The sequence below is a fragment of the Phaseolus vulgaris genome, chromosome 7, assembly GCF_051622355.1.
Source record: "Phaseolus vulgaris cultivar YP4 chromosome 7, ASM5162235v1, whole genome shotgun sequence".
In the NCBI taxonomy this organism is placed as follows: domain Eukaryota; kingdom Viridiplantae; phylum Streptophyta; class Magnoliopsida; order Fabales; family Fabaceae; genus Phaseolus; species Phaseolus vulgaris.
In genome coordinates, this window is record NC_143504.1 from 5,314,989 (window position 1) to 5,328,409 (window position 13,421).

General features: G+C 28.4%; 2 protein-coding genes across 3 annotated transcripts; one reads left to right on the top strand and one right to left on the bottom strand.

The window, feature by feature from the left end:
• Positions 1 to 4,086: 4,086 nt before the first annotated feature.
• LOC137828869 (non-specific lipid transfer protein GPI-anchored 26) lies at positions 4,087 to 5,637 on the bottom strand. 2 transcript variants are annotated; one of them, XM_068635610.2, is made up of 3 exons: positions 4,808 to 5,637; positions 4,552 to 4,593; positions 4,087 to 4,460 (listed from the first exon to the last, which is right to left on the bottom strand). In XM_068635610.2, exons 1-3 carry the CDS (start codon positions 5,127 to 5,129, stop codon positions 4,327 to 4,329), a joined length of 498 nt encoding a protein of 165 aa, XP_068491711.1. In that variant the 5' UTR covers positions 5,130 to 5,637; the 3' UTR covers positions 4,087 to 4,326. The 2 variants fall into 2 exon arrangements, with proteins under 2 accessions (XP_068491711.1, XP_068491710.1); XM_068635609.2 differs by having other exon boundaries at positions 4,552 to 4,596.
• A 3,448-nt stretch (positions 5,638 to 9,085) lies between these two features.
• LOC137828124 (uncharacterized) lies at positions 9,086 to 10,507 on the top strand. The gene is made up of 4 exons (XM_068634571.2): positions 9,086 to 9,506; positions 9,727 to 9,753; positions 9,857 to 9,931; positions 10,021 to 10,507. The coding sequence occupies exons 1-4, from the start codon at positions 9,167 to 9,169 to the stop codon at positions 10,245 to 10,247; spliced, it is 669 nt and encodes a 222-aa protein (XP_068490672.1). The 5' UTR covers positions 9,086 to 9,166; the 3' UTR covers positions 10,248 to 10,507.
• Positions 10,508 to 13,421: the final 2,914 nt, after the last annotated feature.

A 13,421-nucleotide genomic window follows, 5' to 3' on the forward strand; every position in this document is an offset into this window, starting at 1 on the left:
TGGAGGAAGCTCAAAGATGTGGCTTACTAATGTATGACTTGAATGTGATTCTGTCTTGATTTGTGTTGCGTTTACTAGTAAGACTAATGTTCCGTGGATGTTTCATAATCGATGAAATACTTGTCTTAATTACTGTGGAAAATTAGGGTTACTCATATTTTATATAAAGGGAATGCATGTGTTGATAAGTTGACTAATTTATGATTTACTTATAAAGAATCATTTCATTGGTACAATATGCTTCCATCTAGTCTATGAATAGGTAAAATTATTTATGAATAAGTATAGTCTACCTATGTATTGTTTTTGTTAATATATGTGTTTTGGTTTAGTCTCCTAATTTTTTTATTTTCTTCTTTTCTTCTTTTTTTAATAATACCTCTTTCATGTGAATGTGATGAAAGATGATTGTTGTTACTTAAGATGTTAGTCTAACTGAGATGTCAAGTTACATAATAATGTCTAACATGAAATCTTTTATAAAAAAAACTTGAATTGTATAATATTTTTTTAAAAAAATTATTAGCTTATATTTTAGTATTTTATAATTTATTACACATTTATAATGTTTCATTTCAATCTCAAATACTTTTGATTCATAACTATAAATATATTTTATCCTCTAGTAAAATTTCCTTATTTTTTAATAATTGAATCTAAGTACTAGAGATTTGATTATTCTCTCTTTTATCGTCTCCATAAGTTCTAAGAAAAACCAAAACTTATTTACATCAAAGAGTCTACATTATAGTTAAACCAAACATTAAGTCATTGACTTATTGGTATCTTATCAGCTTTTAGGTTATGGTAGCTCAATTAACGACATTTTTAATTCTATTAGTTCTCTTACGTCTGATTTAAGTGTGAGTAATGCTTTGAAATCTTAAATTCCACAATACATACACCTATATAAACAAACATAATTCTTTGAAAATGTCAAAGAAAGTTCAAATCATCATGTAGCTCTGTGGATCATTGAAAATGGAATTTGCACTATATTATACATCTTTGGTCCATTCACATATTGAATTGCGAAAACAATATGCTAAAAAAAGTTGAAAGACAAAAGAAATGAAGTAAGACCAACGTTTTGGAGAAGGAAGAAATAAAGAAAGAAAAAAATGTCATTTCGGAGATATCATTTTCTGAGACATAGTTCAATTCAATTGATAATCTCTGTAACCAACCCCTATATATATATATATATATATATATATATATATATATATATATATTTCTTTTGTTGTAAATTATTTGTATTAATAATAACTCTTCGTTTACTATTTGTCTTTTTCATGGCTAACTTTATGTGATTATATTAAAGCAATTGTTAATTGCACTCAATGATTTTAGACATATATTTCATCAATTTTTGAAATTTTAAATATTTTTCATTCCATAATTGAAAATTTAGAATTAGAAAACATATTCTAAAAAAGAAAATTTAAAATCAAATTTTATATTCTCAAAATAAAATTCTGGAATAGAATTAAAAAACTAAAATTTCATTCTGAAAAATCAATTCCAGCATATAAAAATACATTTAAAAAAATTATAGGAAAAAAATTCAGGCACCGAAAAATAGATTATGGAATATGGAAAAGTGTTATGAAAAAGAAAAATGTATTCCAGAATATCAAATGAGAAATAGTTTAAGTTATACCCGCACATGTACATGAAAACTACAAAAGACATTTCAGTCATTTTGTTTCAGTGATTAGGTGTAGGTATAAATTTGTTGGGTGCATAAAACAATTGTCTTATATTAATAGTAATTATTTTTATGTGGTTTTTTTTTTATAACCTTGAGTGGAAGCACAAGTTACGTATCCATTACGTATTGTCACAACCAATTGGGCCTATATTACTGTAGCTGTTGACCAATGTGTCCGAAACACGAAAACCAAAACTTAAGCCCAATTCTATTCTGAATCAGCACAAGAAAGTCAATAGATTGTTTATTCCTCCACCTCCATATTTTCTTCTGCCACTCCATACAAAATATACAAATATTTTTTTTTTATCTTTCGTGTGCTACCCTCATATTCCGGATTACATAATGCGAAAGTTAATCTCGAATTCGTAAATAGCTTACGAATTAATCCATTATATATTTTTAAAAAATGGTATTTCAGATTATATAATTTGAAAGTCTGGATTTGAGAGTAGCTTCCGGATTATATAATCCAGAAACGCATTTGAAAAAAATCTTTCAGATTACATAATCCAGAAACTAACCTAACATTCCGGATTATATAATTTGAAAACTAACTATGCATATGAAAAAAGACTTTCAAATTACATAATACAAAATCTAATTATAAATTTGATAAAAAAACTTTTAAATGACATAATTCAAAATATTAAAAAAAAAGTATTTTTAAAATACTATCAAATTTATTATGAATATAATAAAATTCAATTCCATATAAACATATTAATAATTATGTTTTTAAATTGGATGAAATTGGTTCTCATAAGCTTAAAAATATTATAAAGACTATAACAATAAAAATAGTTAGTTCTAAATGATAAAATAACAATGAAAATGTTAATATATTTAATTTTCTATTTTAAACTATTGGGCTTTGTTTGTTTGACCCAACTTTCTTTTTTCTGTTTCAGCTAGGTCTTAATCTTTTTCTTATATATACATCATGTATTTTACTCTCTAATATACAAGTGAATAAAAATTTCTTTTATATTTATTTTTTCTCTACAATTAGGGTTTATCAAAACCTCTATTTCTTTATTACGATTACGTACGCTACATTAAAGCATCACATCAAACAAGGAATATTCATCTTCATTTACTGTAATATGGTGTCAGAGCCATTTCGAGCCTATCCTAGCGAGTGTTTGTGTTGGGCCTATCGTGCCACCCGCTATCGGGCCGCTATCGGACCACCCAAAATATATAGTCCCATGCACGAGTTGGCAGTCTCGGCGTGAGGGGGGTGTGTTGGAGATCCCACATCGACTAGAGATTAGAGCCTTTCATTGTATATAAGTGGGTGCAAACCTCAACCCTATGAGCCGGTTTTATGGGGTTGAGTTAGGCTTAAAGTCCACTTTGTAATATGGTATCAGAGTCATTTCGAGCCTATCCTAGCGAGTGTTTGTGTTGGACCTATCGTGCCACCTCCTATCGGACCACCCTAAATGTATAGTCCCACGCACGAGTTGGCAGTCTCGGCGTGAGGAGGTGTGTTGGAGATCCGGTTTTATGAGGTTGAGTTAGACTTAAAGTCCTCTTCGTAATAGAAAATAACAATATAAAAATTTCAAAATCAAGATAATTTTTTGTTCTAAAATTACAATTAGTCGATTAAAAAACCTAAACTCCCTCATAGAATATAAAAAATGGAATAACAGACTATGTATAATTTGATTGACACAAATATATTATTTTAAGAAATTATATTTGTTGCATCCTTTACTTATTAGAGGTGATTTTGTTTTCTTGCAAAGTCCTTTGAGTCATTTAAGTGTTCAATGTGATTATTTCCTTCATAACCGTATTTTTAAACGCATGATTAGATAAAATTATAAAAAAATAAAGGAATGAAAAAATCGCAATTATCTATTTAGGTGAAAAATAAGAAAAAAATATTTTATTGATTTTTATAATTATGTAATGATAATAAAAATATAATCAATTTTAATTTAAAATCAGCCTAAATATTAATAAAGTATTTATAACATAATCACAGACATAGTCGAGTATGATTATAGTTTTTTTTATATTTTTCTTTTATTTTCATGCATAAAGTTTAAAAAGTTTCTTTTTTCTTTTATTTCATGTCTCTCTCGAAACTTGCCTTTCAGCACGGATCTCATGTTTCCGCTTAGAACGTTAGCAAAATATACGGACCAATGCATCATAAATTAATACTGTTCTTTTTATCAGCCATCATAACACTTTATGTCAGTTCCAAATCTTATCATAAAATCAACATCACTGCTACCAATTTATAATATTAACCTAACATTATTCGATTTTCTTGGGTATTAATTTGTTAAAATATAATTTTTGGCTGAAAACATAGTTTATGGTTTAGGAAATAAGATTACAGAGTCATGATAGGAAACAAATTACAGTCTACATTTATTGGTGAAGGTGAGAGTGAATACCTCTCCTCAATACAAAATTAGGTAAACCAAAAACGTGTTGTATTTTTACGGATAAAAAAATTTATAAGTAAACTAAGTAAAAAGAAAATGAATAAGTTGCAGTACTAAACCCACTGAAGGGAACACCAAAACGACAATAGTGAACAACGAATAAAAAATATAGAGCATAATTCTGAAGGAGAGGCCAATGGATTAACGAATCAGCGTTCCGAATGTTGGAGCACATGTTGATGCAAGAACCAGAAATAGCACAGGAATAGAAAACTTGACGGAATTTGCACCGGAGGAGCCATTATCTGTGGTGGGCACGTTTGTGGATCCAGTTCCTGCAATTATTGTCAAATTGAATGGTTAATTAAGGTGCAAAACTTAGACCCTAGGTATCCTTCATAAACTACTTCAATAAACACTGTGTACCTGGTGAATTCGAATTCGGAGATTCCGCTGTTGGCGAAGCAGCTGCTGAAAATCACGTGTCGCAAATTAATCATCACAAATGTATGTGAATTATAAATTAGAATTAGAATTGCAAATTATAACCTTAGTGATGTTAATTACAGGTTCGTTATTGCTACAAAATACTTCACTTAATCTAATGACATGTGATTGGTAATTTATTTTCAGTGTTAAGGAGTATCATTGTGAGTGATCTCTGTAAAGTTTGTTATCTTACCTTTACACTGAGTGATGGATGGGGTCTGGACATTGCAAGCTGTAGGCAAGGCGAGAGCTTGGGTTTGGTTGATTGTGATTCCGAATGAAGATGCTCCTCCGTTAAGAACCTCACACAGGCACTGTGGTTGTGAGCTCACAACACTGGTAAGCTGAGAGCAGCATCCTGAAGAGGGGGTGGAGGAGTTACCGGAGATGTAGCTGAGGCAGGGTGACAGGTTCACCAACGCATTTGTGCAACTTGATGATTGTGCCACAGCACCTGAACACACCATGCTCATGATCACCAAAACCATACCCATTTTCATCTTCCCTTGTGCCATTGGAATGCTTAGTTTGATGTGGTTGTGGTGGAATCCTTTGAATTCAGAATAAATTGTTTGTGTTTGGTATGACGGTTTGGGAAGGAGGGTTTTTTTATAGGGATGAAAGGGAGAGAAAGAGACAAAAAAATGAAGGGCTGGTTATGTGGGTGAACGAACTACTAACTCCGAAATCAAATTAGGTGGTCTGTTCGGTATTTGGTGGCACCTCTGTATTATATGCTGTTCAAACACGGAAGTTTAATGTCTGGTCTTCACGAATTAAGAAAATATAGAAAAGTTTGAGACGGTTGTAGCGTTGAGGATGGGGAACTTTGTTGTGTTGTGGGCGTGTCAGTCTCAATCTTTTGACTTTCGATCATATAACTCGCCTTTGTGAAATCAATATGAACAGAGGAAATTTGTGGAATGAGAACAGCCTCAAGAAACAACGCTATTTCGAATTTTAGACGTAAGTTTCAGGGAAAATGAATTTGGCATTCTATTGCAATTATGATGAACAACCGTCTCTTGAAAATCCCAACAAAATGATACTTGTACGGATGATGAACTCGGCCGAGTCGGGCTGCACCGCCATTAGTTAGGCGGTCTGATTTACCTAACTTAATATGTAAATTTGGCGGGCTATAGACGAGGTGGGCGGGCCAACCCATCACTCCACTTTTTGTTAACGGGTCAATCCAACTTTTTTTTTCGGATCACTGATGGATCGGATCAAAATAAATCGATTTTGGCTGCCCGTTTTGCCACTCTTTTATGCATTACCCAGTTATTTTCAACAACTTGGAGTTTAGCATATGTTTATTGTTAAACAAAATCTAAACTATATTTTTGTTTTACAACACATATTTTTTTTTTAACAAAAACATGCACCCTTCCTTTAAAAGACGAAAATGAGTTCTGTTTGGGTTTAATTTTATATACAATGTAAAATAAAAATTTAAATATAATTCCAAAATTAGTAATAAAGACATCTTAAAATACCATCAGTAAAAAGCTAATCCAATTAAAAATTTAAAGCTAATCTGTGTATCATATTGATTAAATCTATCTATATGGTGAAATGATATTTGAGATAAACTGTGAATATATAATTTAATGCCAATGCTGTATTTAATACAATACGTAAATAAAAGTTGTTAAAATTAAAAAAAATATCCTACAAAAAGTCTGGAATAGATTTTTTTATTTTGAAAAAAAAAATCTGGAATACAATTTAAACAAAAATCTAATTTCAGGAAAACAACTTAAAAATAAAAAAAATATATTTGAATTTTCTTTTGAAAAAAGAAAAACTGTAAACTCTGAAAACCAAGTCCCCTTAAGATATCTATAAAAGCTTTAACCATTACACCATTTAAGTTTTGTTGTCATATAATGATTATTAAATATTATTAATTTTATTAAATATTGTTAATATTATTAAATATTGTTAATATTATTAAATATTGTTAATATTATTAAATATTGTTAATATTATTAAATATTGTTAATATTATTAAATATTGTTAATATTATTAAATATTGTTAATATTATTAAATATTGTTAATATTATTAAATATTGTTAATATTATTAAATATTGTTAATATTATTAAATATTGTTAATATTATTAAATATTGTTAATATTATTAAATATTGTTAATATTATTAAATATTGTTAATATTATTAAATATTGTTAATATTATTAAATATTGTTAATATTATTAAATATTGTTAATATTATTAAATATTGTTAATATTATTAAATATTGTTAATATTATTAAATATTGTTAATATTATTAAATATTGTTAATATTATTAAATATTGTAAATATTATTAATATTATTAAATATTATTAATATTGTAAATATTATTAATATTATTAAATATTATTAATATTATTAAATATTATTAATATTATTAAATATTATTAAATATTACTAATATTATTAAATATTTATTAATATTATTAAATATTATAAATAGTGTTAATATTATTAATATTATAAATAATGTTAATTTTATATATATTTTTATTAATAGTATTTATATTATTAATGTTATTATTACTGATATTATTAATTTTTTTATATTACTAATATCATTAATATTATTATTATTATTATTAATATTATTTATATTATTTAAATTATTATATTAATATTAATAATATGTATAAATTAGTTATGATTATTATTATTTATGAATATGAATATGAATTATGTTTTTATAATTTTTTATATTATATTAATATTTTTAATATTATGTATATAATTATTATGATGATAGTTCCTAGGTAATAGAGATTCGTGAGTAATAGTTGGTAAGTAATAGAAATCCGTAGGTAAAAGTTGGTAGGTAATAAGATCCGTAGGCAATAGTTGGTAGGTAATGCTGAATTTACCTACGGATTCAGAATTTGTAGGTAATGTCCGTAAGTAATGTTGTTCGTAGGTAATATCTGTAAGTAATGCTGAATTTACTTACGGACTCAGATCCGTGGGTAAAAATCCGTAAATAATACTGATTTTTTTTTGTAGTGATTCAAAAATGTATTTTGGAATAAAAATTTTAAATTATCTTTTGATCCAACTCCTCCTCTTATTTAAAAACTAAAAAAAAAATATTTTTTTCATTTGACATGTTACAGATTCAAAAACATCAAGGGCAAGCAATTACCATGTTTTTGGTCCCTATATCTTTGGATGGCAACTGATTGGGCTTGGCCAATTTTACTTGGATTTCCAATGGACTGTTTCTTCCTGCACCTCCATATCTTCTTCTCCCATATTCATAAACTTTTAATATTTCAAAAATTTTCCTCTATAATATTTCGGATTATGTAATCCATAATTCTTTTTTCAAATTTGTAATTAACTTTCGGATTATATAATTTAAAAGCCTTTTTTTATATGTATGATTAGTTTCTCGATTACATAATCCAGAAGCTACTCTCAAATCTCGATTTCTGGAATATATAATCTGGAATACAATTTTTTAAAATATATTTCAAATTAAATAATCCATAAACTACTTCTGAATATGAGATTAACTTTCGGATTATGTAATCTGAAATATGAAGGTGACATAAGAGGGATAATTTTTTTTTTTATATTTTGTATGAAGTTGCAGAAAAAGATATGGAGGTGCATGAAGAAATAGTCTTTCCAATGATGTAGGAAAAAAAGACCAAGACCAAAAGGCTGACGAAAAAGAAAACACAGACCAAGCTAATCCAAGAGTAATAATAAAAAAGAATTCAGTAGAAGATAATTGTTAACACACCTCACTTTTCATCATTTTGTTTATTTGTGTACCATTTGTCTAAAAAAATCTCCCTTGTTTAAATATCCTCCCTATCTTTCATTTCTTACTATCTTTTTTATTCTTTAGAAAATTCTGCTCACACCCTTACATAAGGAAGTACATCTAACAATATTTAGCAATTGACTTAGAAGAATGTGTTTACTTATGACCTATATAATATATTTCCTGTGAAAAGGCAGCGGTTATACTATCTATCTATCGGTATACGTGCAAAAATAAAATGCATCTAAAGAAAGAAAACCTGGCATAATTTTTTGAATCATATATAAAGTTTCACTTTAATGGTGTGTAATATATTTAATAAAATGTAAATTAATTAATTAAAAAGCAAAAGGCTTTGTGTGGTGTATTAGTCCTAGTGGGTACAGGTGAACTAAAAAAGCATTGTATGAGTTGGGAGATGATGAAAGGATTGGAGGAAGCAGAGAAGGGTAGGAAGTTTTAGATGGGCATTGGTGAGCTTAAAATGTTTAGCCAAAGAGGGTTTGCAATGCTCACAAACACGCCAATCCCACCTACTCCAAACTCTTTCATTTTGCATTCATTGGTTAAGGTAGTTGAGCTTCTAAAACCAACTTTGACTCTTCCCAATCTTCACTTCTCATCCTCATGCCTTCCATCTATAAATTCCCTTAACCCAACCATCACAACTCCCCAACTCATTCTTCTCTCCACCTCTTCCACAAATTCAACAAATTCCTAGTGGACCCCACAAGACACTACACATGGCAAGTTTTCGCTCTCTCTCCCTCACAGCTGCTGTGTTAGCAATGGCTCTGCTAATGGTTGCACCAAGCTATGCTCAAATCACCACGCCATGTAACGCATCAATAGTAGGGACTTTCTTCACACCTTGCATGAATTTTCTCACAAATAGCAGCGCCAATGGAACCTCACCAACCACCGAGTGCTGCACTGCCCTCAAGTCCCTCACAAGTGGTGGCATGGACTGTCTGTGTCTCATTGTCACTGGCAGCGTTCCCTTCAGAATTCCCGTCAATCGAACCTTAGCCATTTCTCTCCCTCGTGCCTGCAACATGCCCGGGGTCCCACTTCAATGCAAAGGTTTATTTCTTCAATTCCTATCATATACTTTCTTTCTTTCTTTTTTACTAACCAAATATTGTTTGGTTTCAGTGGTTCAAGAGAATCTCAAAGATTAATTAATTTTAACTTATAAAACAAACTTATTTCTTTCATTTCATTTTATCAGTGGTTACTGATTAAGAAGTTTATTAACCATAATCAGTAAGGCTAATGAAGTTTTTTTTTACTTATTTTGCAGCCTCGGGTTCACCACTTCCTGCTCCTGGTAAAGCTAAAACTGCAAACTTCCATGAACATGTTGCATAAAATTCTTATACGAACATTTTCCCATCTGTAACTAAGCCTTTGAATGATTTTAACATGCGCAGGACCAGTGTCTCTTGGACCTTCACCTTCGCCTGCATCAGATTCCTCTGGATTTTCTCCAACCGCTAGTCCTCAAGGTTAATTATTTCATTTCAGTAACAGTTTTCGATTAAAAACTTGTTTAGTTTGATTCTAACATATCATACTCCATTTTGTCTCTGTACAGGTTCTACTGTTCTCCCCTCACCAACTTCACCGTCTCTGGCACCACAATCTGACACGCCTTCTTCTCTTTTGACTCCACCATCTCCATCAGCGGATTCTGGTAACCCATCTGTATCAACGGGAAGTGGCCGCACTAATGTCACTCCATCATCTGCCATGACATCTTATAATGCTCCACCTTCTCTTATCTTCATTGCACTCGGATTTGCTGTTCTCAAATACTACTAGCTTCTGCGTTTGGAATATCCAGTGAACACGTATATATCTATATATCTATATCTATATATATATATATATATATATATATATATATTCTTTCCAGTGTGCCTTTTGCGTTAGAGATTAAGATTGTTTCAGACCCACATTTGGGGCGTATTCATCCGAAAGCTTTTGTATGGTAATGTTGGTTTGTCTTTTTGTTGATGAACTTTTGCATTGTAATGTATATATACTAAAAATTGGAAACTGAAGTTCTTGTTATTTCTTCACCCTCCATGTTTGTTAAATTATTATCTGTATTTTATTGGGACTTTAAATATGTTCAATTATTTTTTACACTAGCAACTTTTTATTATTTTATACTGGTTCTTTGATGAGGCATATGAAACGGAATGCTCTGTCTGGTTTCGTAAACATCATGGATATGGATGATTTTACATTGGGAAAAGATGCTCGGACAGTTGTATAGAATTTAGTTTACGTTTAGTATAAATATAAATATATATAATAAAAAATAAATTGTAATTAAATAATATGAAAATATTTATTGAAAATAGTAATGTAGTTGTATAAAAAATATAGATTATGAATGTATCATTTTCTACTGAGTTCTTTTGTAAAAATATCAAATGCTCAAATTTATTCATTTCTCTTAATTTTTTAAGGTAATCGATGGAATATAAAGGGCATTTCGACTCATTCCTATTGAAAAGACAGCATAATAAGACAAATTTAATAGTAAATTTATCATCAAAATATGATATTTGTTTTTGTTTTTGTTATTAATTACACTAGAGATGCATTTTCCTTCTTACACACATCTCTTTTAGTTGTTAGTAACTTGTAACAGTGAACTTTGTGAGTAACAAAATAATATAATTAAAACAAATTAGTAACGTCGATACTTAGAAATGTTACAACAAAATTGATAACTACAAAGGTTACTAACATTTATTGTTAAAAGTGTTAAGAAAATTTTGCAAAAAAATACAACTCAGTTAAACTTATAACATCTTTTCACATGTTATTAAATAAACCTAGTAAAGGTTAAATAGTCGTCAGTATTACATAATTTCGTGTTTTATGAACTAAAAAAGCCAGTAAAATTTTAGTTGCATTTCAATGAAAAGAATGAATGTGATGATATCGTTAACGTCACAAAACTTTCTTTAATTGATAATTGGTCATTAGTAGTATATAACTTTTAATTTACTTTTGTGAGAAAATTTTATAAAATTAAATGTAAACAAAATGGTTTTATGAGTCGTGTGTTCTAATCCCAAATTAGCCATTGTAGCGAGGAGAGCTGAAATCCCAACACAACTTGAAATCTGAAATTTCAAAAGTCATTAATGATAGAAGTTCTTTTGCACAAGTTGGAAGGGAGGGAAGCACAAGCAGCAACGAAGGTAGGAAGCCATTAATCTTGGACTTCGTGCAACAGGGCTTCTCCTTCATGCCTAAACCCTTTCAGCGCTATGAAGCTCGGACACTCCTGTTAAATGACGTGTCGGTGTTCGATACGACACTCGTATGATACTTGTAGGACACGTATCCGTGAAATGTCCAATTCAAAAAGTATTTGTTAGATTTCTGACAATTCTAGTACGGTTCTAACACAATTTTAAAAAAGAAAAATACATTAATTTTCTAAAATTCAAACTTTATTGTATAAATTGTTATTATGATTATGATAATAAGAAACAAATATTTGTGAACCAGTCATAAAAAACATCTTTCTGCTCTAAAAAATAATTTGGAACATACTTGTGCACATAAATCTGTATTGTCAATTTATATAATTCATAATTATATAATATATAAATCAGTGTCTCAGTGTTCTACATTTTAGAGATTTTACATATCTTCATGTTTGGGTCCGTATCGTATCAGTGTTCATGTCAGTGTCTGTGCTACATAGTTTCAGCGGCAAACAACCTTAAACAATGGTAATGTCTCTATCTCCTTTTCTGCGTTTCTCTTATCTCATTTCAATTGTTGTTTTCTTCATCGTAACTCACCGTATCATCTTCTTGAATGAAACAGAGGAAGAAGAAACATGGGTTCAAGAGATCTTTTGTGATGAAAAAGCTGAAGCAACCCACCGGGGAAGAAAATCCCCAAAAGGTTCGTCTTTTCACGAGGGAAGATACCGGCCTTCCTCAAACAGCTTCAGAGGACCTCAGAAAGTTGATGCGCCCATTACTCTTATGCTTTATGTGGATTTGAGGTGGAAAATTGAGGTGTAGAAGAGTGGAAATTTGAAGGTTTAAAGGTTTAAAAGACTCGTGTAAGGATTTGAGGAAAAAATATGAAAAAGTTAAGTGGATTTGGATTTAGAAATGTTAGAGTTAAATTGTGAAAAAAATTGGTTGAAATACGTAAATAATGTGATATTTTGTAAGAGTATTTTAATTTTTTTTAATAATATAAATTATAAGATTACAATTTATTTTTGTATATAAAAAATAAAAAATAAAATAATTTTTTATACATTTTAGTTAATTAAAATAATGTAAAATCAATATTATAAATAAAAAAATAATGTAAAATTTAAATAAAATTAAGTATTTAAATATAATTATATTATTATTTATTTTATTAATTTAATTTAATTATTTAAATTAGTGTGTTTATATTATTTTAATATTTTATGATTATTTATATTATATATATATATTAAGTATATATTTTTATTTTGTATAAAAATATTAATATTAGTGATGATTTTTATTATTATTATTATGAAAAAATTAATATATTTTAAAAAGTATCTGAAATAAATAGTATAATATAAAAAACATATATAACTATTTTAAATTTTCAATATTAAAATATATATTCATTAATAAAATAAAAATTTAATTTGTACATTAATAAAATAATTACATTATTATTTCTGTTTTTAAAATTTAAATATTATTAGTAAATAAAACTCTAGATTACTATAATATATCAATTAAATTCTATTGTTTTTTTTAAATTTAAATAGTTAAATAAATCATCTATTGTCACCAATAAATCAAAATCTAAATTACTATAATATATCAATTAAATCCTATAATTTTTATTTTTAGAATTTAAATATTTAAATGAATTTTCTATTGTCATTAATATATCAAAATTTGGATTACTAAATTTACTAAAATAATAACCTGTTTTTTCAAATAATGTATATTTATT

Bases quoted from the DNA above. Each gene is read 5' to 3' on its own strand.
- LOC137828869 (XM_068635609.2), bottom strand. From the start codon at position 5,129: ATGGCACAAGGGAAGATGAAAATGGGTATGGTTTTGGTGATCATGAGC. The intron at 4,597-4,807 runs GTAAGATAACAA...CGTGATTTTCAG, and splicing joins ATCCATCACTCAGTGTAAAG to CAGCTGCTTCGCCAACAGCG. The intron at 4,461-4,551 runs GTACACAGTGTT...CAATAATTGCAG, and splicing joins TCCGAATTCGAATTCACCAG to GAACTGGATCCACAAACGTG.
- LOC137828124 (XM_068634571.2), top strand. From the start codon at position 9,167: ATGGCAAGTTTTCGCTCTCTCTCCCTCACAGCTGCTGTGTTAGCAATG. The intron at 9,754-9,856 runs GTAAAGCTAAAA...TAACATGCGCAG, and splicing joins TTCACCACTTCCTGCTCCTG to GACCAGTGTCTCTTGGACCT. The intron at 9,932-10,020 runs GTTAATTATTTC...GTCTCTGTACAG, and splicing joins TCCAACCGCTAGTCCTCAAG to GTTCTACTGTTCTCCCCTCA.